This window comes from Vipera ursinii, assembly GCF_947247035.1.
Source record: "Vipera ursinii genome assembly, chromosome: 1".
Classification (NCBI taxonomy): Eukaryota; Metazoa; Chordata; class Lepidosauria; order Squamata; family Viperidae; genus Vipera; species Vipera ursinii.
Window position 1 is genome coordinate 265,341,250 of NC_139512.1, and position 22,920 is coordinate 265,364,169.

Below are 22,920 nucleotides of genomic sequence, written 5' to 3' on the forward strand. Positions count from 1 at the left end.
GTCAAGTGATGAAATTCTGGGATTCTTAGTGATTTCTTTCAGCATCTTGCATTCCACTCTGAACTTGCTGTGTTGGTTTGGTCCAGGCAGGTTGGTGTTAAACTGTCACAATATGAATTTACTTGATCATTAAAGATCAGTGGGGATAAGTTCTTTTGAAGTTATCTGTACCCTCAGAAGGCTTTTTATCAAACAAGGGGTAAATGTATTCTTCTGCATTGTTCCAAGAGTAATAAAGCTTATGTCTTATATAAAATCTGTTAATCTTTAAGAGCTGTTACCAAACTAGTTCTTTTGACTAGCATAGAGTAGCACATTTGTCCTTCCACACCGCCTTTAAAAGTTGATTCTTGGCAGCCAGCTGTACTGAAAGCAAGATTAGGTTACAGAAATTTCAGCAACTGGATTACTTTCAGTTTAAAATCCAATTATCTTTCAGCTTCTTATGGCAGAGATTTCTTCAATTTCTTTCTCATGCTCTTTCTCTGAACTTGCAAACTGGCTGCCCTTTTATAAAGCAATTGAAGAAAGGGCAGATGTCTTTAAATTACTCTTTTTTTGTAATTCCAGGGCTAAAAGAATAGATGGAGTTTTAGTTCATACTATAGGCTCTCTATCACCAAAATTCCAGAAAACTTAGCCAAGGGAATGATTTTAAATCAGTTTTATTCTTGTCCTTGGGGGGAAATAGTTTCTTTTTCTCAACTGAGAGAATAAAACGATAATTTCAGTTTAATTAAACTCTCTGTGGATTCAGCAAATTGAAGTACAGAAGAAAGATAAAACCCAATCTCTTTAAGATCATAATTTTCTTTTAGCACATATTATTGTGATTTCTTATTTTGCATTTTTTAAACATTATTTTCTTGGCTTTTTTATATTTAGTTACTTAATAAAAGCAAGGAACAGATTTGAGTTCTTTATTTTCATAACATAACATATAGGAAGTAGTTCAGCAAAAGAAACTGTGTTGTTCTTTGATGATGTCTCTGCTAAAAAGGGGACTAAGTGGGTGTTGTAAGATGAAGCTGAATCAGCACAATGGCTGGAGTAGTCAAATTGTGTCAGGTTTTATTCTCAGCTAAAGACAAAGTATGTAGTAGATGAGCAGGCTGAGCCCGAGGGAAGGGTCAAATGCGTCATCAGTCTCAAGCTCATTTGCACCCACAAGAGATCTAAGTCCAGCTCAACTTAAATCCCATTGACTCTATTTTCTGCCAATTTGCTTTGGCTGTTAGTAGTTCAGATTATTGTAGGGAGTGTAAGCTTGCAATAAAACTGTATATTCATTTGAACTGTCTGGATTTCCTGATTTCCCCATGCTTGACAAGTATGTCCTATTTTGTTTCCATAGTCAGATTACTGTGTTCTTAAGTTAAAGAACAGAGAACAGTGTGTATGGGTGGGTGTTTGTGTTTGTAGATATCTGCTAATAATGTGCAAGCTCTAGTCATCAAAGTCAAGGAACATAGTGAAAAAACAGGACTAAAATTAAATGTAAAGATCAGACTAATGACAACAGGTACATCTATAACTTTCACATTGCCGATATTAAGGTAGTGGATAACTTCTTTAGAATCAATTATCAACAATAGAGAAACCAGCAGTCAAGAGATATAGTACGTACCAGAACTTGGTGGCAATGAAGGCCTTGAAAAAGATATTCAGATACTGGATGTGTCAATATCTACAAAGATCAGTACAGGTAGTCCTTGACTTACAACCTCAATTGAGCCCTAAATTTCTGTTGCTAAGCAAGACATTTGTTAAGGGAATCTTGCTCCATTTTGAGACAGTTGTTAAGTTAAACAGTGGAGCTGTAATTTTTAGCACACTGGATTTCTGTCTGTTTTGTTAGTTTTCTAATGATTTGTGTGTAAAGAAATTAAATTACTAGTATAATTGCCAAATAAAAGCTTGATTTAAAATTGCAATTAATTTATTTTAAAAAAAACTGTAGTGCACAAAGGAGTATATTCAACTTAACTCTTAATACATTTAAATACAGATGTATTTAAAGCTGCAAATTTGAGCAGAATGCCATATGATGAGAGAGTTCTTGTTGGCTGAAAGGTTTTTATTGATTTATCTTTCCCTTGGCAGAAGAGGTACATAGTATTTTATAAGCTGAGAGACTTTGCCGTTCAGTGATACTCTCTAAAAAGTAGAATGTACTGGGACAATAATTAAGATTTTAATTTTCATGCATAGAGTATACCGTATGTGAATACCTTCTAAATATGTAATGATGGTCTCTTTCTGTTCACGAGAAATGGCAATTCAACCTTTGGAGAAACCATGGGGCATTTTGCTTCTCATCCAAGAAGCTTCTTCAGCTCAGAGCTGAAGCTTCTAGGATGAGATGCAAAAGTCTTCAAAGAAAAACAAGTAAGTCCAGTTGCCTCATGAAACAACACCTTTGGGATAACTATGGACTGAGAATCTCCGTAGACATGGGGCTTTTTACAACTGTATACAGCAGGGGTGTCAAACTCAATTTCATTGAGGGCCGCATCAGCTTTGCAGTTGCCCTCAGGGGGCCGGGTGGGTATGGCCTGGGTGGGCGTGGCCTGCTGGGTGGGCGTGGCTAGAGTGTGTATGGCCTACTGGGTGGGCATGGCCAGCGCTACATTGTTTGTGTCAAGGGTGCCTATGGGGGCCTGGGCAGCAGTGGGACAGATCTGAGGGTCCCTGGCAGAAGGAGGGTCTCTGGGCCAGGGCCAAGGCAGTGGGGGCCATTCCCTCACTGTTTCCAGGATGGCTTTGTGGGCCACATAAAACCACTTCGCGGGCCGGATCTGGCCCCCAGGCCTTGTGTTTGACATGTCTGGTATACAGCTCTGAAGCTTCAAATTATTCACTCCTGTTTTACAGCCAGAAGGGGTTGGTAAAAATAAGGGAATCATAGAAAATCAAAGGTCCACCCCCACATCTGAGAATTCAGCATGCAAGGCTGATAGTCAAATTTGTGTATTTTGAAACAGTTTTGTTGTTCTAGATTTGCTGAAATGTGGACAACCTTCATATTAAATTGTCACTTTACTTTAAAAAATGCTTATATGTGAGACCAAATTTGTATATGTGTCCCATTTCCAGCAATAACTTTCAAGGGTGGACAGAATTAGGGGACTACAACAAAGCAGAGCAGAACTGAATAGCCTATACAACTTTTTTCAGGTAGATAATTTTATTTCAAAAACTATGTTGCAGCGTGTAAGCAGTGGTAAAGAAAAATAGGTGATGAGGGAGTTTAAAAAAAGAAAACATAAAAGCAGCATGGATTCTGCTTAAATAGGGGAACAGGAAATCCTAGTTTTAATAGTAATTTAATATTATAAGATTATAAGGGATGATTTACAAATAATGCTATCACCAGCACACATAACTACACTATCTTTCACATCATCCTTTTAAAAAACCCATTCCTGGATGCAGATGGCCATTTCGATTTAAGTAGTACTCATTGCATCTCGCTTATAGGTCACAATTTTTCATATTGCTCATATTTTGGATGGCAGTTAGAAGACTCAGATGACAGCTAAAAAAGAAATTCTGCAATCAGTGCATCTGGCTTTTTGGCAGATTCCTCAAGCACTTCTCTTAATGTGTTTGGATTTGTCCATGAGCCTTTTATGTGGTTGAACCACAGATGGGATGTTTGCACAAAGTGAGTATCCCAAAGGATTACCCCCATTTCATTAATTCTTGATCACCACATTCTTTTTTCAATAGGTAAGATACTTTATGAGTTTCATAGATTTTTCTCTTGAGGTATTTCATGTTACAGCCACCAGGCTTCTACATATTTAAAGTATGCACCCAACATTTTTCTTACTGTAATCAAGTTTTACAATACAATTGATGTATTTCAATCTTCTCCATGCTGTATTTTTGCGAAAAAGTATTGAAAGTGACTAAATATAAGGTCAGTTCCCAAAGAACAGTAACTGTACCCAGCTTTTTAAGCAGAAATGGATCTGCCTTTCCATAGTCGGTTCTCTACCTTAGGTTTTCAAAGGCAAAATCTGGATTTGGTTAGAAGTGAAAGTGAGTAGGCTGGTTGCAGTCCAGTCCTTAGAGGTTTCATGTCTGCTACTCAAACGAGGCCCAGAACTAGAATAATGAGGTTGTTGCAAGTCACAATTAAGTTATAAGCTGGAAGAGGTATATTAGAAAGTGCACACATCAATAATGGAATCTGTATAGGTGGAGGCAGGCTTAGCTGACTGTATCCACATTTACAGTACTGACAAAGATGGTGACCCCCAAAATATGAATTTTGAGATATATTTTTCCTGAGATATTGGAGCTGCTATTTTTTTTGCCTCTACACTTAGGATTTTGTTATCTCAGTTTAACAGAGCTGCAGTTTAACTTTCACAAGAGACTGATAAAAACAAATTACAGGTAGTCCTTGACTTACAACAGTTCATTTAATGACCACTCGAAATTACAATGGCATTGAAAATAGTGATTTTCACACGACCATTGTGGCATCCCCATGATCACGTGACCAAAGTTCAGATGCTTGGAAACTGATGGCTGCAGTGTCCCAGGGTCATGTGATCACTTTTGTAACCTTCTGACAAACAAAGTCAGTAGGGGAAGCCAGTTTCACTTAACAACCATGTTACTAACTTAACTACTGCAGTGATTCACTTAACTGTGGCGCAAAACTCACTTAACAATTGCCTCATTTAGCAACAGAAATTTTGGGCTCAATTGTGGTAGTAAGTCAAAGACTACCCATATATTTGTTCCTAGAATTGTAATTATTGTTTGGAGTTCTACTGATTAATTGAGGCAAATTGTAGATTTTCCTCTCAGTAATTCAGGGCCAGGTGTTTTTTTTTACTAACTTTAAGAGAACTCAACTTAAAAGAGAAATAACTATTTGTATGGTGGTTTGGGTACATAATGTTTCATTTTAGTGTGATTTTGTACTCCTGTTACCAAATTTAGCACATATTATATTATTGTTTGTAATCATTTTAATGAAACATCATGAAATAAACAGTTTTAATTATCTTCTGAAAATGGAATAATGTGAGATACTGCACAAGATAACTGAAATTGGGGAAGGAATTGGAAATAAATGAAGACAATCCCATTTGTGAATTGAAATACTTTATTGACTATGCAACTGTGCGATGCTCCTATGGATATAAGTCAATATTTCATCTGTACTCATCATACTGTTTCATATAAATATAAGCAACATGGAGCAATATAGAAAAAAAGTAAGAGCAGTAAGAAAACTAAAAGCAGAAGATAAATCTAAGTAAAAAAAAGCAGTTTTAAATATTTAGGCGATCAAACATTTCTTTTTTTTAGCACAAACATTTGCCTGAATGACCCTCTCCCAAAGAGGGTCTATGTAAATTTCACCACAACCTGTCTCAGTACATCAAATTGTCAGGTGTTAGGGTATGAGTTGTCTTCTCATAAAGACTGTAGGGATATGCAATATATTCCTGCTCTCTGCAGCTATATATCCCAGAAGATCTATATGGATATTCAAAAAGTTGTCAGAACCTGACTGCTCTCCCTGTCCTGCTGGTAGAGTGGTCTCAAGTTCCTCTGGATTTTTAATCAATTAAGTATTCTTCTTTTCATTCTCATTGTTTTATTGTTTTCCTTGCTTTCAATGTTGGAAGCTACTTTGTGGAGATGGATGGCTTCTAGAATGATTGTATGCAGTGGTGGGATTCAAATATGTGAACAACCGGTTCTCTGTGTGGATGCCGCTTCTGGAAGTCCATTCTGGGTCTGGGCAACAAAAAAATAGGTACCAGTTCTGCCAAAGTGGTGCCAACCGGCTGATTCCCACCACTCCTGGGTGTGCAGCTAACGAGTAGGCTGGCTTGGTCGCTCAACAGTGAGAAAGTGGTGAAGCGGGCACAGCAATGCCTGCACTTTCTGCGTCGCATGAGAAAAGCTCATCTTCCTTCACCCTGTTCTGACCACTTTCTACAGGGGAACGATCAAGAGCATCCTTCATACAGCATCACAGTCTGGTTTGGAATCATCACTGCTTCAGACAGGAAAGCAGTGCAGAGAGTGGTGAGGATGGCTGAAAAGATCATTGGCAGTTCCCTCCCTCCCATCCAGGACATAGCACAGAAGCGTTGCTTGAGCAGGGTCCGTAAGATTATCTGGGACACTACTCATCCTCTTCACAACCTGTTTTCCTTGTTACCTTCTGGGAGGAGGGTTCGTGGTATCTGAAGCAGAACATCCAGATTCAGCCATAATTTCATTCCATACATCATTAACCTTGTGAACTCTCAAGCTTCCTCCTTCTGTTATATATTCAAAATGGACAGTATTTAATATTTTATTGTTATGTATATGCAGGGCTTTGTTTGTCATAGAAAGCCCAGAATGGAGTTCTGGCACCTTTTTTTTTTACAAAAACACTGTGTATATGTAGGGGTGTGGGTCTATACATATGTTGTTTATAGTATGTTTTAGGTGTGTGTCATGTATGTGTTTCACTTTGAGAGCGGGCACCTAAATTTCATTTTTGATGTGTGCCGTTGTGCCCACAGTAAAAAAAATGACAATAAAGATTATCTTATCTTGTATGAAAGAATTTCAAGTTCAGGATGGCTGTCTCAAATATTTTGATTCATGACAAAGCCTTTTGGAGTTTTACCCCAAATAAAAAAATAAAGTGAGGCATTTTTTTCTAGTGTTACACTATTAAATATAATCAAATCTTGAAACAAGTTCTGGTTGCACTTTTGAACAAGTTAAAAAAAATAAAGGGAATTGTGTGTATTATGTTAGATAACCTTAAACAGTGACTTACACAGCTGGAGCAATTCATCAACATCTTCTCTGGATACCATTTGTACATAAACCCTGGTGGCTTTGAATCTGAGGATACTATCTGTCATACAACATCATGTTCAGGAAGAGGGTATCATGGAAATGAGTAAGAATTATATAAATTTTTGATTGAAGATATGGAAGTGTGAATAGTACTAGTTATAAAATATTACATGAATCACCAAATAAATCTTGGATTTGGCTTTCTTAAAATGGAATCAGGGCTGGAACACCAGTATCTCATTTAAGAAGATCTGAATACTGTTTTTTCACTCCTTGGAGCTACGTGCCTTGCTATATCTTACCATTAGGTTCAAAACAGAGGACATAGTTTCCTTATACTCAGTCAAATCATTAGTCCACCTACTCATTCCTGACTACATTGATTGGCAGCAAGTATCTAGTTTTTTTAGACAGGAATATTTTACAGTTGTACTTGAGAATGCCAGGAATGAAACCTGATAATGGAGGGAACAGGTGGAATAGTATTATAAATATACTACACATAAATATAAATGTTATCACTTGCAAAAACCCACTGTAGTTTTCTTATATCATAAAGCAAAGCTTTGAGAAAATTTATTTTTAAGAAACAAAAAAATATATAAATATGAAATGAGATAAGAATTTTGTTTCCTTCTGAGACGAACATTCACAGTACATTTTTGTTACAAATGTACAGTCTACATATTTTGCTCTACAATGAAATCATAAGCTTAGTTTTGTTGTCTGAATCAGCCACATATTTCCAAGATGCATTATTTCTTTTAAAAAGTACTGTCCTTCCCATTATATAAATTTATGTATTTGGAGCTTTTATTTTAATCACTATATACAGTATAGTTATTATGACAAACCATAGGAAGATTTCATTTGCAAGAATTTTCCACTATTCCAGAATGTACTTGGTATTTAATTTTCACCATATGAATTTTCTACCTCAGCAAATACTTTTGGAAAGTAGTAACTTTTAGGAAATTGTCATTTTCTCCAATTAGCATGCCAGTACTTGGAGGCTTGCTTCATAATATTCCTGCCTTTTGCTATTCATGTCACAGCTTCTCTGTTCCTACCTAGTTCCATCTCCGAGTTACTGTTTCAGAAATACATAGTGATTTGAAACTGGTGAAGTTGTATGAAAGTCCTTACATTGACTTGCTATTAAATGCCAATTATTATTTTTACCAAAATACTGTATTAAAATTATATCTCTTTACTTTGGCTGTTTTTTTAAGGAGAGGAATATTTCCTATTGATATTGTTATTCCTTTTAAAAGAATGTTATTTTTTTCATGTCTTTGTTCAACTTTCCTGGAATAATTCAAAATAGTTATATTACTACACACACACACACACACACACACACACACACACACATCACATTTACATTCTGGGTGAAATCAGCCATGACAACTACTACCTGTAATTTCCACTTTTAATTGAAGATGAACTTCAGTTAAATCGCAGCATGCATAATTGCAGGCTGCTATCCAAAAGGCATTTGACGTTTCTGGGACAAAACTTACAGATGCCCCTCGTCCCCCACCTCCCCCTCCACCCATAGAAGAACGTGAATGTTTCTAATCTCCTCTCATCTTTTATTTTTCTACCAGTTTCTCAATAATGATAATGATCACAAAATGATAATCATGAGGCTAATTGCAGACTAGTGTTGGCTTTCAGGAAATGTTCATTTTCAATTTTTACTTCAAAGTATGGTTAGTTCAGAAGAGTCTGTGCATTTTTACGATGCAAATAGCATAGTGATAGCGGTTTGGTGTTGTTGTTTTTTGTCCTTTAATAGATCTATGGAAATGCAGGATCTAGCGAGTCCTCATAATCTTGTGGGAAGCAGTGAAGCACCAGGTAGCTCTAAACTGGACAAATCTAATCTTAGCACCACATCCGTTACAACAAATGGAACAGGCGGTGAGTGAAAATCAACCTCTTTTAGTTTAAATCCAGAAAATGCTGTGGCATTTTACAAGATGTAACTGCTTTATGGGGGACAATAATCAGATTCCTGAAAAAGCTGAAAAATTTAGATAAGTATACATTATTTTTTAAAAAAAATCTGTTAAATATGAGGCAGTAAGAGCTATACAAAGATATTTTGTTTGTTTGTTGGTCTATTGAATAGTTCCTTATTGTATCATTTTAAAATATACCCTATGGTCTTCTGAATACCCTAGTATTGCAGATCTAAGCTTTTCTTCCCTTTCATTTCCAGTGTGACACTAATACCTTTCATGTTATTTGTATTGTACATTGGGCTTGTTTTCATATTGTTTGTATTGTAATCCCATTATCCTTTTCCAAATTTGCTACTTAATCTTCACTTCAAATAGGTGAAATTTGTTTGTACGCATTCATTCCTTCAAATCCTAAGCCCAGCTTCCTCTTAGCCATCTTCCTCTTGCTACTGACTAGGTACCTGGTTTGGCCTTATATACAGCAACTGCTGGCCATGGCAGGCCTTTTTCCTGAGGCTGCTCCTGCTGTTCTCCAAATAATGTGTCCCATTCTCAACAGTGTTTGAGAAGACCTTAGAAGTTCTGAAGTAGAGGCCCAGCCTGGTGGGTGGCTGAGATTGCTAAAGGCCCTGGACTTTCACCTCAGCCCTAGCTCTGCCACTGAGGAGTGCTGCTGTGCAGAGCAGCCAAAAAGGGCAGAGAGAGGGGTTAATTAAATGGATGGAGAAGGTCAAGAGGAGACTGAGGAAACTGTCCCTTATCTTATTGATGCTCTGGGTTCAAAAAGAGAGAAAGAGACAAAGCTGGAAATGGTTTGGATCATGGGGGATCTTCTCTTAACAACTGGTGGGATTTGATTAACGATGGCAATGGGAAGTGTTGTTATTGCTGTCGCTAAGCAATTCAGTTGCATGAAATTTTGTCTAAGGACCACATTGCTTAATAATCTTAATTGCTGTCATAAGGATAGGATTTTAATATGAAAATATCTATTTTATGTACCACTTCCAACAATACGAGCTAAAGAGGTTTATTTTGAGAACTGTGACTCCTGAAAACATGATAGTGAACTCAGGCCATTTTTCATAATATCTAAAAACATATTACTGAAAATAAGTGATTGTTTTAACTTGTGTAAGTCTGTCTGTTTGCCTGAAAGCAACACAGAGATCAAAGCTGCATGTGAGCATATATTCCAACGTTAAGGCAGTGTATTATTATTTTTTTCAATTTTTTATCCTGAAAATATTTATTTACATTAAGGAGATATTCAGACAATGAAATGCTGTATACCATTTCAATTCTCAGGAGACAACATGACTGTTTTAAACACTGCAGACTGGTTGTTGAGTTGCAGCACTCCTTCTTCTGCAACAAGTATGAGCAATCCTAGCATAATGCATGTGTGTGGTAGTATTGATGATTTATTGTGTTGGGCATCTGATAATTTGCTTTATTGTTTTTGCTTCATAGCTGCATACCCTTCTATTTCTAGAAATCTTTCTATAAATATTGTGCAAAGAAGTTGTAAAAGGCTTTCTGCTGTATTTTACATCAATATATATAAAATAAATTGAAACGAAGAGAAGCAGACACAATTTCAGCCTCCAGTAAAAACAAAACAAAACACATTGTGTATGGAGGAGACCGGACCTGTATACCACACACAAATCATTATAACATTAATGGGGGTCCAATATAATGCTGCTTACTTGTATCAAAGGTATTTGGAGAAATTTTAAGAGTACCTGTGAGTTTTTTTGAATCACCAGGCCTGGGAATGTTCTATCCTTAGTTCTGAACAGAGATATAGTTCCCCCGCCTTTTTTTTTACCTCACAGCCAATAATTGTGCTGGAAGTACCTTACATGTAGACCAACGCAGTGCATTGTACATGAGGCTGCCCCTGGTGCAGAATGCGATACTCAGAATTATGGATATGCCATGACAGGCCCATGTAACACCTTTGCTTTACGCAGTAGTTACCAGTAGATTTCTGGATGCAATTCAAGGTTCTTTTTATTACCTATAAAGCCCTTCCTGACATAGGGCCTGGTTATCTAAGACACCTTCCATCTTCTGCAGTTTCTGTCCATAAGTATGATCAGAGTTGGCAGGCTCCAGGCTGATGAAACTTGAGAAATGTGTCTGTCTGTCACAGTGTCCGCCCCCTGGACCAAGATTCCCTCTGAGGTCCGTGGTTCTTTACCATGACCATGTTTATAAGAGCCTTAAACCTGGGTCTGTCCTCAGGCTTTGGGTTAGACTAGATATGGGGTAGGCAACCTCGGCTCTTTTATGACTCATGGACTTCAGCTCCCAGAATTCCTGAGCCAGGCTGGCTCAAGAATTCTGGGAGTTGAAGTCCATGAGTCATAAAAGAGCCGAGGTTGCCTACCCCTGGACTAGATGATGGTACTGTGTGTTGTATTATTTTTAGAATGAACGGTCTTTCTTCTTTAGGATGACTGTCATTTTTTTATTTTTACCTTTTTTAATTAATGATTTTATTATATGCCACCAGAGCCATCATGGAATTGGATATCCTTATAAATTTAATAATAAATAAAATAAATATAGTCAAATGTACCTCAGTAAAATCTATAGTAAAAGCAGTTTTAAAAATTCCTTCCTCAAATTTTCTGAAAAAGGAAAATAATTCTGAGGAAGAAAAATGATTAATTATGTTGAATTAAGGCACAGTTTTATTTAATCATGTATTATCTGAGTAAAAGCTAGAAATTGAATTGGTAATTTATTCATTTCTAACAATCACTTCCTTTCTCTTCTGAACTGCCTATGAAGTAGGGATTGGAATTGCTGTTAACAACAACATAGATAATTTGTATTTATGAACCCAAAATTATTTTTTATTTACACTATAGTTTTGAAAAGCAATGCATAATAAATAATCTGTGATTTAAAGTTATCTTTCTTTATTAGAGAAAAAAATTATCTTGGCTCTGACACAAATTGCAGTTAGTTAAAATGGAATCAAAAACCATTTTGCTATTTAAGTTTGACTTTATATATTCTGTAAGATTTTACAAACATGAATCTAGGTTAGTAGAGAAACTGTGTGCCATATTATTGATATGCAAAACACATGCTACAGACATGATATGAAAAATGTCAAATAATTTAAAAAGAAAGGTAAACACCATAAGCATATTATGATTTATGTGGAGATTTTGGGGGTAGAGTTGTTTGAGTCAATTACCTTTTATTCTAAAACAAGGGACTCCAAACTTGGGAAATTTAAGACTTGTGGACTTCAGTTCCCAGAATTCTTCAGCCAGCATCCAGGTTTGAAGACCCCTGCTCTAAGATATAGATCAATCTGAAAGAACAAATTTTAGAAATCAAAAGGAGGGTGGGATCAAGAGCCTGAAAGAGAAAAAGGGAAAACCAAAAAATAATCTTGAAAAGCCCTGTTTCTTTGTTAAAGGGATATTTGAAGAATGCAGTGTAAGTAGTTCTAGCTTTCTCCGTTGATCAAAGTCAAATAATAGTCAGTTTAAATGAATAAATGTTAGCATTTTTTATTTTTTAAAAGTAGTGCATGGTTTTAAAGTTGTGGCTCTGTGGCTGAAGGTAATTTTAAGAATCTTACTAATTTTTTTCAGTGTACGTAAAGTTTGACTTATCTCAAATTTATTTACTTTTTGCTTTATTTGGCATGATGTATGTAAATATAGAAATACAATCTCACATCTGCCATTCTTTTATACAGTGTCTCTTCTTGCAGTCAAAACAGAGCCTATGAACAGTAATGACTCAACGACAACAACAAGTGGAGATGGATCTCTTGACAATTTTACTGGGTCAGGTAAAACACATAATTTACTCATAATACTGCATGTAGATCTATATCCATAGTTTTTCCAACTATTCTTTACAAAAATAAACTGTTTATATTATCTAATGCCACAGGAAAATATGCTGGCAGTTAAGTTTGTGCCACTTTTATTACCCTGCTCAAGAAAGTGCCTATAGATACAATATACAGTATCTATAGATATAATGAATGACAGTAATAGTGCCAAGGAGAAGAATTTAGGAAAAGTGTAATTTTGCCTATTCTGGACAACTTTCTCCAACTATTGTCACAGATTATAATACACTAAAATCAGTTTCTATGCCCTATCTTTGAAATAACAGAATTTAATATTTAAAATCATTTATTTTGTTAAACATAATTAAGGTAAATGTATAAAGTTATTAAAAGTTGCAAATATCATTCAGATAGCAAGAAAGCAGAAGAATTTCTGGATTAAGTTCGTAAAAAGAACTTCATTCATCTAAGAAATATTCTTATGTTTAAAATATAAAGAAATACAAAAACAGTTTCAGGATAATATGGGAATTTGGCTTTACTGTAGTTACAATACATTTATTACACACTGTTTTCAGATTGTTTAGGTTCTAAAATTGTTGAGAGTGGCCAATCATCCTTAATTTATACTTTTCATAATACGTAGAATTGTATACTGTAATGTAATGACTTTTAACTTTTTCAACTACTTACAAAGCCTTCCATATTCTGCTGGGCTTCAAAAGTTATTTAAAATATTTTCAGCATTTTTAAAAAAATACCATTTAAAGTCTATAATATTTAGAGTTTATTTTAAAGTCATATATTAAACAGATTTAGATTCTTTGTAAAAAGAGAGAGAGAAATTGTCAATATACTCAGCGAAAAGTTTGATTTTCTTTAATTGTCAGCCATTCATATATCACATAGTGCTTTTGAATTTAACCGTGTTTCTTGAAATGCCATAAAGATGAAGTGGAAGAGGCTTAATTATGGTTAAATAAATAAATAAAGATATTCAAAGAATTTTGCTCAAGAAACTCCATGATTCTTTGGTTCCTGCCTAAAGTGTGTTTTGCAAAATGATGAGGAATTGCTACCTATCTAAAAATGCTAAAGGCTGGCATATTGAAATAAGGAAACTACTTTGAAGTAAAAGTATGATTGATTAGACTAAAAGATTTTTCAGGGCTACCTTTTATACAGTGCTTTTATCCTTTTAAAAGTGAATGAAATGCAGATGGCTTAATAAACACACTATGTTAGAGTGCTGATACAGAATGGTTCTGAAAGATTTCATTCATATTTTGGTATATATATTTGGAACACATTTGCCATAGCTAAGACAGTTGGTTAGATGAAAGAGGAACTTGACATTTTTTTGGAATGTCCAGACTATGCAATATTCTTGAACGATTTTAATAAACTATGATTATTATCATTTAAGCTTCTGCAGAAAAATACAGCTGCTCTTTGTGTGAGCATGTATGCAATTGATAGTTACCATAATAGTGCATTTTCTATATAAAATTAAATAAATGCGTTACATTCTAAAGAAAAATTAGTACTGCTTTCACTTTCACTTTGTGAAAGTTGTATTTTTGTAGTGGAGATAATAAAATAAATATTGTCAACATAAGCCAGAATCCATTGCCCTAGCTAAGACTAAGAACAACACTCTTAATGAAAATCCAAAGAAATATGGAAATATTTCCATGAATCATTTCAACAATATTAGCAGGGGGATGAGATGTGTCAAACTGATCAGTGACAAAAAACAGTGCTGCAGATCCAAAATGAGCAGAGTCTATGATCCCACACTGCTTTTATCATTTTGATTTGAGTAACACCAGCTTGTAGAGACCCATGCTTCATTTTCTTTATTTTAAACTAATTTTCTTTGGAACATATAGTTCTGTCAAATTCAGGACAAGATCTTTCGAATCTGAGTTCCGTGTGAAAAATTCATGATATTGTCTGGGAAGTTATTGTTAAAATTGTATTGGATTAATAAAGTCACGTGTAAATTTAAGCAATTCCATTTTGTGGCCCCATTATTTTAGCCCTCCAAAAATTTATTATTTATTTATTTATTAGATTTATATACTGCCCCTCTCCAAGGACTCGGGGCGGTGTACAGGGCAATTAATACGCTAACAACAGACAAGGTATAAAAATTAAAATAAGATTAAATCAATAGCCCTAAGTAATAAATACATTCTAAAATTTAAAATTTTTAAAATTTAAACTCTAAAACCCAATCCCTCAGTCTAGGCTGGCCTGTTCAAACAACCAAGTCTTCAGGTCACGGCAAAATGAGCGAAGGTCGGGAGCCATCCGGAGCTCAACTGGAAGCTGATTCCAGAGGGCAGGTGCGCCCACAGAGAGTGCTCTCCCCCTGAGAGCCGCCAGTCGACATTCCCTGACCGATGGCACCCTGAGGAGGCCCTCTCTGTGGGAGCGCACAGGGCGATGGGAAGTTAACGCCGGCAAGAGGTGCTCCCATAAATAACCCGGACCCATGCCATTTAGGGCTTTATAGGTCATCACCAGCACCTTGAATCTCACTCGGAAGACAACTAGAAGCCAATGCAGCTCGCGGAGCAGAGGTGTTACATGGGAGTATCGGGAGACCCCCATCACAACTCGCATGGCTGCATTCTGCACCAGCTGGAGCCTCCGAGTGGTATTCAAGGGCAGCCCCATGTAGAGAGCATTGCAGTAGTCTATCCAAGAGGTCACGAGCGCATGAGTGACTGTGTGTAGGGCGTCCCGGTCCAAATAGAGCCGCAACTGGTGCACCAGGTGAACCTGGGCAAAAGCCCCCCTAGTCACAGCTCCTATATGATCTTCAAAATTGAGCTGTTAATCAAGGAGGACACCCAAGTTGTGAGCCCTATCTACGGGGGGTAACACCTCACCCCGTATAGATAAAGATGGAATAGAATGGACAACCCGAGATGTCGATACGCACAGCCACTCGGTCTTGTCGGGATTTAGACGAAGCCTGTTCCTCCCCATCCAGAGCCTCACCACCTCCAGGCAATGGGACATCACGGAGAGGGCATCACTGAGTTGATCTGGGGTGGAAATAAAAAGCTGGGTATCATCAGTGTACTGATGATACCCCACCCAAAACCACAAATGATCTCGCCCAGCGGCTTCATATAGATGTTGAACAGGAGAGGCGAGAGGACTGACCCCTGAGGGACTCCACAAACGAGAGGCCTCGAGGCCGACCTCTGTCCCCCTGTCAACACCGACTGCGAACAACCCAGAAGGTAGGAGGAGAACCACTGTAAGACAGTGCCACCCACTCCCAACCCCCTGAGGCACCGCAGTAAGATACCATGGTCGATGGTATCAAAAGCCGCTGAGAGGTCTAATAGGACTAGGACAGAGAAGCAACCCCTGTCCCGAGCCCGCCAGAGATCATTCACCAGTGCGACCAATGCCGTCTCCGTGCTGTACCCGGGCCTAAAGCCCGATTGGTAGGGGTCCAGATAATCCGCTTCCTCCAGGAACAGAGGAAGCTGATGAGCCACCACACTCTCAACAACCTTCGCTAAAAAGTGAAGGTTGGAGACCGGACGATAGTTATTCAAAATAGCTGGGTCCAGGGCAGGCTTCTTGAGGAGGGGCCTCACCACCGCCTCCTTCAAGGAGGCGGGGAAGCTGCCCTCTCTCAAAGAAGCAGTTATTACTGCCTGGAGCCAGGCTTGTGTCCCCTCCCGTGCTGCATAAACCAGCCAGGAGGGGCATGGGTCCAGTAAACAAGTGGTGGAACTCAGCCTCCCCATGATCCTGTCCACATTTTCCAGAGTCACAGGATCAAATTCTTCCCAAATAATATTCCCAATACCACTCGATTCCCCATTGTCAGACTCTGCCCAGTCAGAGTCCAATCCAGCCCGAATCTGAGCGATTTTATCTGCCAGATATTGACTAAATTCCTTGGCATGACCCTGCAGGGGCTCCTCCCTCACCTCCTGGTTCAGGAGGGAGTGAGTCACCCCAAACAGGGCGGCCGGGCAATTATCTGCGGACGCGATGAGGGCAGCGAAGTAATTGGACTTCGCTGCCTCCATCGCTGCGAGATAAGACCTCGTGAAGTTTCTTAGTCGCAATCGATCAGACTCAGACCAGCTGGACCTCCAACAGCTCTCTAGGCTCCGTCTCTGACACTTCATCTCCCGAAGCTCCACAGAGAACCATGGTGCCCGCCGGGATCTGCGCCAGGTCAGGGGTTGCATGGGAACAACACCGTCGAGTGCCTCCGTGGCTGCCCTTTCCCAGGCTTCCACTAAGGCATCAACCGGGCTGTGAGCGAAGATGGCAGGCACAGATCCAAGCGCCTCCTGGAACCGTTCAGGGTCCATTAGGCGCCTGGGACGGAACCACCTGGTCGGTTCCATAACCCCGTGACAGGGGGGGCAAAGCGGAAGGCCAGCCGCAGGAGGTGATGATCGGTCCATGACAGGGGAGTAATAAATGGAGATCCCCCTCCCAGATCATCAAGCCACCGTCCAGATAGAAAAATAAGATCGAAACCCCCCCCCCCATGAGTCAGGCCCTGAATACTTGCAGAAACTGATGTAAAAATCACTTTTAAACAGTTGAAAACACATTTAACAGAAATCACATACTTATTGAACTCATTGCAATAAATGCAGTGTTCTGCTTATACCCCATAATGCATATTATACTGTTTTCTGAGAAGTTGCCCTATTAACATGAATGAATTTATTCTACATGGCATCATATGAATATTTGAACATATAAGTCAGGAATGCTATGTACCTCAAATCTTACACTGGAGTAACTAGATAACAATCATTTCCCCACCTGTTGTCCACCTATAAAATTCACACATCTGGAGAGTGCCAGGATAGAATAAAAACCTGTTGGCATTGCTGTTGTGCGGATATATAACATTATATTGTGCATGGTAATTATTATGTTTACATATCTACTGTCCCCACTGCTCTTAAATCAGGGGTCTGGTTTGGGTGGGTTTGACTTAGCCAGACTTAGCCTCTTTCATTTTGCCGGCTTTTATTCCCATATGCTTTGCCTATGCCTTGTTATTCCCTATTCCATGTTAATTTTCTGAAACAAAATAGGATATGAGGTAGAAGTCTCCAATAACTAAGCAGAGGTGAAAACTGAATACCCAACTGGTTTGAGTATAAAGGCTTTCTAATAAAACAAATCTGTAAAGGAGTATTCATTAGCATGGCAAATAACTGCACAGAAATTATATTCCATAAAACATAAATGCTTGATTTTCCCCCCAAATTTTAGTAAAGATTTATTTCCATAAAATATCTTACATTCAAGCTTTTCATTGGTAATCTTAGCACAAGTTTCATATGACTAAATTTATTTATTTATTTATAGGACTTGTATGGCTGCCTATCTTATAGAATGACTTTAGACAGCTCATAAATATCATTTCCCTCCAGGCACCAGACCTATCATTCTCACAACTCAACCCCATTCTTGTGGGGGGGGGGGGAAGGCAGGTCTTCACAGTCGTCTAGGAGGCTAAGAGAGTAGGGATCCCTCTAATCTCAGAAGGAAGGCTGTTCCAAAGGACTAGAGTGGTCATCAGGAAAGTCTCCAAGGTCTCATCCATTAGGATGGGCAAGAAGAAAAGGTGGGCCCACGAGTAACCTGGCTATATGCTATACAGGGTTTTAAAGATGACAATTAGCACCGTGAATTGCACCCAGGAAGCAACTGGAAGCTAGCAGTCGTCTTACTCAGGTGAACCACAGGAGACCTTTGCTGTGCATGCCGGACAGATTGCAGCTATGTGACTTTCAAGGACAGCCCCATGTACAACACATTTCAGTAATCCAGACAGGAGCTGACAATGGCATGGCCTCCCAGTCCAGGAATAGTACTTGAAAAGTATTTATTTTATCTTGATAAAAACCTATTCTCCTTAAATGTATCTGCCAGACTAAATATGATCATAAAAAGTTAGACACTATATAGATTAGTTATTTGTTTCCAGGTAAAAATTGTGAAGAATAACACAATGCAACCAATTTTATTTAGAACATTCAAAAAATTTAAGCCTTTTTAAAAACCTTAACAGCTGATATATTGAACATTGTAAACGCTTTCTATTTTACAGTGATAACAAGCAGTGGCTACAGTCCAAGATCATCACATCAATACTCACCGCAGTTATATCCCTCCAAGTTAGTGTGCATGTATATCCTAATATCTTATTTGTACATCAGTTTCTGCAAGTATTTAAATTTAGGAACTACATTGGGTTTGTATAAAATGCAATGTTATATGGAGATTTACACTTTGACTTGGTTTAAACTGATTTCTTCTTAGGTTAAGTGCATGTTAGGGTGATTTATTTATATGAAAAAACAAAGTTTTAAAATTCTGAGTTATGTTGTTGGCATGATTATTTTCTGAATTTGTATATTCCAATCATCACTAGTACAACTATCCAGAAAGCACACATAGGAGGAGGATGAAATCCTCCTGATTGAATCTGGGGCACATAGACTAGGGGAAGTAATGGTGACAACAATGGCATCATATTATATGTCTCTAAATCTGGTTATGGTTAGGCATAGCCATCTATTAATCTTATTTTTGTATCTTTGTATTGGATAATAGTTGTAAAAGATTTTGAGTTTCATGTGTAAATAAACCACTCATACATCAATTTCCTCACTATTTAAGTTCATAGTAAAACCATTGGTATTCGCCAGGATATTTACATCTAAGGACTATTTTTTTAGAACTTACAGTCTTTTTTATATTATTTTATGTACTTTATTGTTTTTATGTGTCTGTACTATATTTATAGGACTGTTAATCCTGTATTGCATTTGTTGGTAATTTCATTGATACATTAACATACCTAATGCAATAGATTACAACTTATAATTAAATTACCTAATTTAGTTTCATTTATTTTTCAGTCATCTCATTTTTCCTGACAAACATAGCTATGTTAGTCTTTGATGCATTAATTGTCAGAACTATATCCTTTGCTGTGTCCTGCAGTCTATCTAGCATTTACTGTAAATCGTTCAGTTTCTTGGCTAGTAGAACAACACCATCTCCATACAGATGTACTTCCATATTATGTCCCCAATCAACACACCCCTAACATCACTATAGCCATTCTTTCTACATTAAATTTTTAAATACCTAAACCAAATATTTGTTCTACTCAGTGTTGAGTATTTGTTGTGCACCCCATGAATTATTTCAATCATATATTATTATTACCACATTGAACAACCCAGCCTTCAACTCCATATTTGGGTAATAAACTCCAAAATTCAAAGCTTTACACTTTATCGTATTTTTTTCTATATCAACAAACATTCAGTAAACTTTGCTTATCTAATTTAAACTCAGTAGGCTGGATTAATCAAGATTCTTTCAATTTCCAAGCATGGATGCAGCTTTGCCCACAATTTAAACATAAACTCTCCTTAAGCAAATCCACATATATTTTGAAATACTTCTTAACATCAACACTTGCACGCTAGTCTTAGCCTTTACCATTTATTAAAACACATGTTTGTCATTTTTTCCCTTCAGTCATTAATATTAAATTATACATGTCAATTCCAACATTTGATATATTATTGTAAATTTCCTGCAATTGTCAAAAATACTCTTGGTAGCATTCCTTCACTTCAGTTACATTCCTAGTTCTTTCCTTTTACAGTCTAAAGCCTCATGCCCACAGTCAAAACAGTAATCCCAACATAAAAACAGTAGAGCTTGCCTAATCTTGTTCCAAACACCAGAGAGAACAGCCATGTCTTCAGTGACTTATGAAAATCTAATAGGGTCTGGATTTCTTGAGGGATGCTGTTCCACATGGCAGGTGCTGTCACAGAAAAATCATAACTCCTGGGTTCAGTAAGATGCAATTGTTTTATAGAAGGGATCTGGAGCATGCCCTCATTGCTAGACTTGATGGGAGGTGGAAGACAGCCAGACCCACAAATAATCTGGCTGTATTCCATGTATGGTTTTATAGGTGATAACCAGCATTCTGAATTTTTTTTTTAAAATTACATTTATATCCCGCCCTTCTCCGAAGACTCAGGGCGACTTACGAGCTTAGCAGTAGCCTTCATTCTATGTATATGCCTGCTTATTAGGGCTTTCACACACACCCCCAAGCGGCATTATTACAAAGTCAGCTTAATTGCCCCCAACAATCTGGGTCCTCGTTTTACCTACCTCGGAAGGAATTGCACGTAGAAGCCCTCTGGAACCCAATGCAATTTGCAGAGAAATAGTGTTATGTGGGTATAATGAAAAATGCCAAAAGCTGCCCATACCAGTGCATTTTGGACTAACTGCATCTTCCAAGTGCTCTTCAAGTGCTACCCCATGTAGAACATGTGAAAATAATCCACTGGTAGATGACTAAAGCATGACTGCTTGAATCAACAATCTAGGTGTTATCTTATGTGACTGATAGTTTTTCTCCCATTTCCTGCTGTTTAGGCCCTATCCACATATTCTTTCTACACCAGCAGCTCAAACAATGTCAGCCTATGCCAGTCAGACCCAGTATTCAGGAATGCAGCAACCAGCAGTGTATACAGCCTACTCACAGACTGGGCAACCTTACAGCTTACCTGCTTACGGTATTCGACTTATCATTGTTCTTTATTTTCTGATGAATGTGTTTGGCATCATGGAATTTCTATGTTTCCTCTCCCCGCTCCATTGAAAGAATCAACTGAATATTAAGTTTTTACACAGATTTGGGTGTAATGTTGCCGGGCATCAAGACAGAGAGTGGACTTTCACAAACACAATCACCACTGCAGACTGGGTGTCTTAGTTACAGCCCAGGGTTCTCCACACCACAGCCAGGCCAAGCACCATATTCATACCAAATGCCAGGTAAGTAATTCCTTATTGTTTTTTAAATTTTTTTAAGATTCATACAATTCTTACGTAAACAGTAAGTGTGGTGAGTAAAATTTATTACCTGTCCGAGTCTTCCATTTCTTTAAAAAAAGAAAAGTATAATGATCTGAAATTTTAGTTAAATAATTTGGTTGATATTTTTATACATTTGATGTAACTTACTCAAAAAATTATGGAAGAGTTATCAAAATTATTAGAAATGATCACAGATAGTGTTCACTGATAATAATAATAAATCATACTATTAACATGAAAAGATTGATAATAAGAATAATAGTGGGAACAATTGTAATTAAAGCCTATATGAAAAAGCTTTTGAGAATCCATATCTTGAGCATATCTCTGTATAATTTGTGCACCTTTTAAAGTTCTTAGTCGGAAATACCATGCACAAAATTAATATTTGTAATATTTATGACTTTTATGTTTATGTGCCAGCTGTGATTGTTTTTAAAATTTGAACTCTATTCATTGTCCCAAAACATTCGATAATAAAATGGTGGCAGGTTTATTGAGGCTGTAAAATGAATAAAAAGATTTGTTCACTCAAATTATAGAGTCTCCCATCTCATTTTTATGCGTAATAGGCAGCTTACAATAAAACAAATAAAAAACACAAAATACATAATGTGAAACAAAAGTAAAAACACGGAGCAGCCAGGCATGAGCAGTCATCCCTGCAACAAGGAGATGAGCTCTAACCCACACCTACCCAGCTCAATACCAGGTTTTCGCCACCTTACAAAAGGCCAACAAGGATGAGGCCAATCTAATTTCAGGGGGAACTAAACAAAAGCTCCTCTTCTGGGCCCTGCCAGCTGACACTCCCTAGCTGATGGTACCCAGAGTATGTCCTTTCTGCCCAATCAGATAGGTCTGGTAGAAACAACTTGGGAGAGATGGACCCATAAGTAGAATAGAATAGAATAATAGAGTTGGAAGGGACCTTGGAGGACTTATAGTCCAACTTACTGCTCAGGCAGGAACCCCTATATCATTTCAGACCAATGGTTGTCCAAACTCTTCTCAAAAACTTTGAGTGCTGGAGCATTCAAAACTTCTGGAGGCAAGTTGTTCCACTGATTAATTGTTCTAACTGTGAGGAAATTTCTTTAGTTCTAGGTTGCTTCTTTCCTTGATTAGTTTCCATCCATTGCCTCTTGTCCTGTCCTCAGGTGCTTTGGAGAATAGCTTGACTGCCTTTTCTTTGTGGCAACCCCTGAGATATCGGAACGCTGACATCATGTCACCCCTCATCCTTCTCTTCATTAAAATAGACATGCCCAATTCCAGCAACCATTCTTTATATGTTTCAGCCAGTCCCCTGATCATCTTTGTTACTCTTCTCTGCAC

At 37.6% G+C, this 22,920-nt stretch overlaps 1 protein-coding gene and 1 long non-coding RNA gene across 5 annotated transcripts in view; one reads left to right on the forward strand and one right to left on the reverse strand.

The window, feature by feature from the left end:
• The window catches only part of LOC310631544, a 394,516-nt gene that overhangs the window by 234,574 nt on the left and 137,022 nt on the right, over nucleotides 1-22,920 (reverse strand). The window lies entirely within an intron of this gene.
• Nucleotides 1-22,920, forward strand: part of EYA4 (EYA transcriptional coactivator and phosphatase 4) — a 108,644-nt gene that overhangs the window by 46,065 nt on the left and 39,659 nt on the right. For 2 of the 4 annotated variants that reach the window (XM_083352176.1, XM_083352177.1), the window contains exons 4-9: nucleotides 8,639-8,763; nucleotides 10,116-10,184; nucleotides 12,541-12,636; nucleotides 18,767-18,833; nucleotides 21,136-21,278; nucleotides 21,397-21,540. In XM_083352176.1, the coding sequence (XP_083208302.1) occupies nucleotides 8,639-8,763; nucleotides 10,116-10,184; nucleotides 12,541-12,636; nucleotides 18,767-18,833; nucleotides 21,136-21,278; nucleotides 21,397-21,540 (644 nt within the window). The remainder of the gene's footprint in view (nucleotides 1-8,638; nucleotides 8,764-10,115; nucleotides 10,185-12,540; nucleotides 12,637-18,766; nucleotides 18,834-21,135; nucleotides 21,279-21,396; nucleotides 21,541-22,920) is intronic. The other 2 variants (XM_083352178.1, XM_083352179.1) reach the window with 2 other exon arrangements.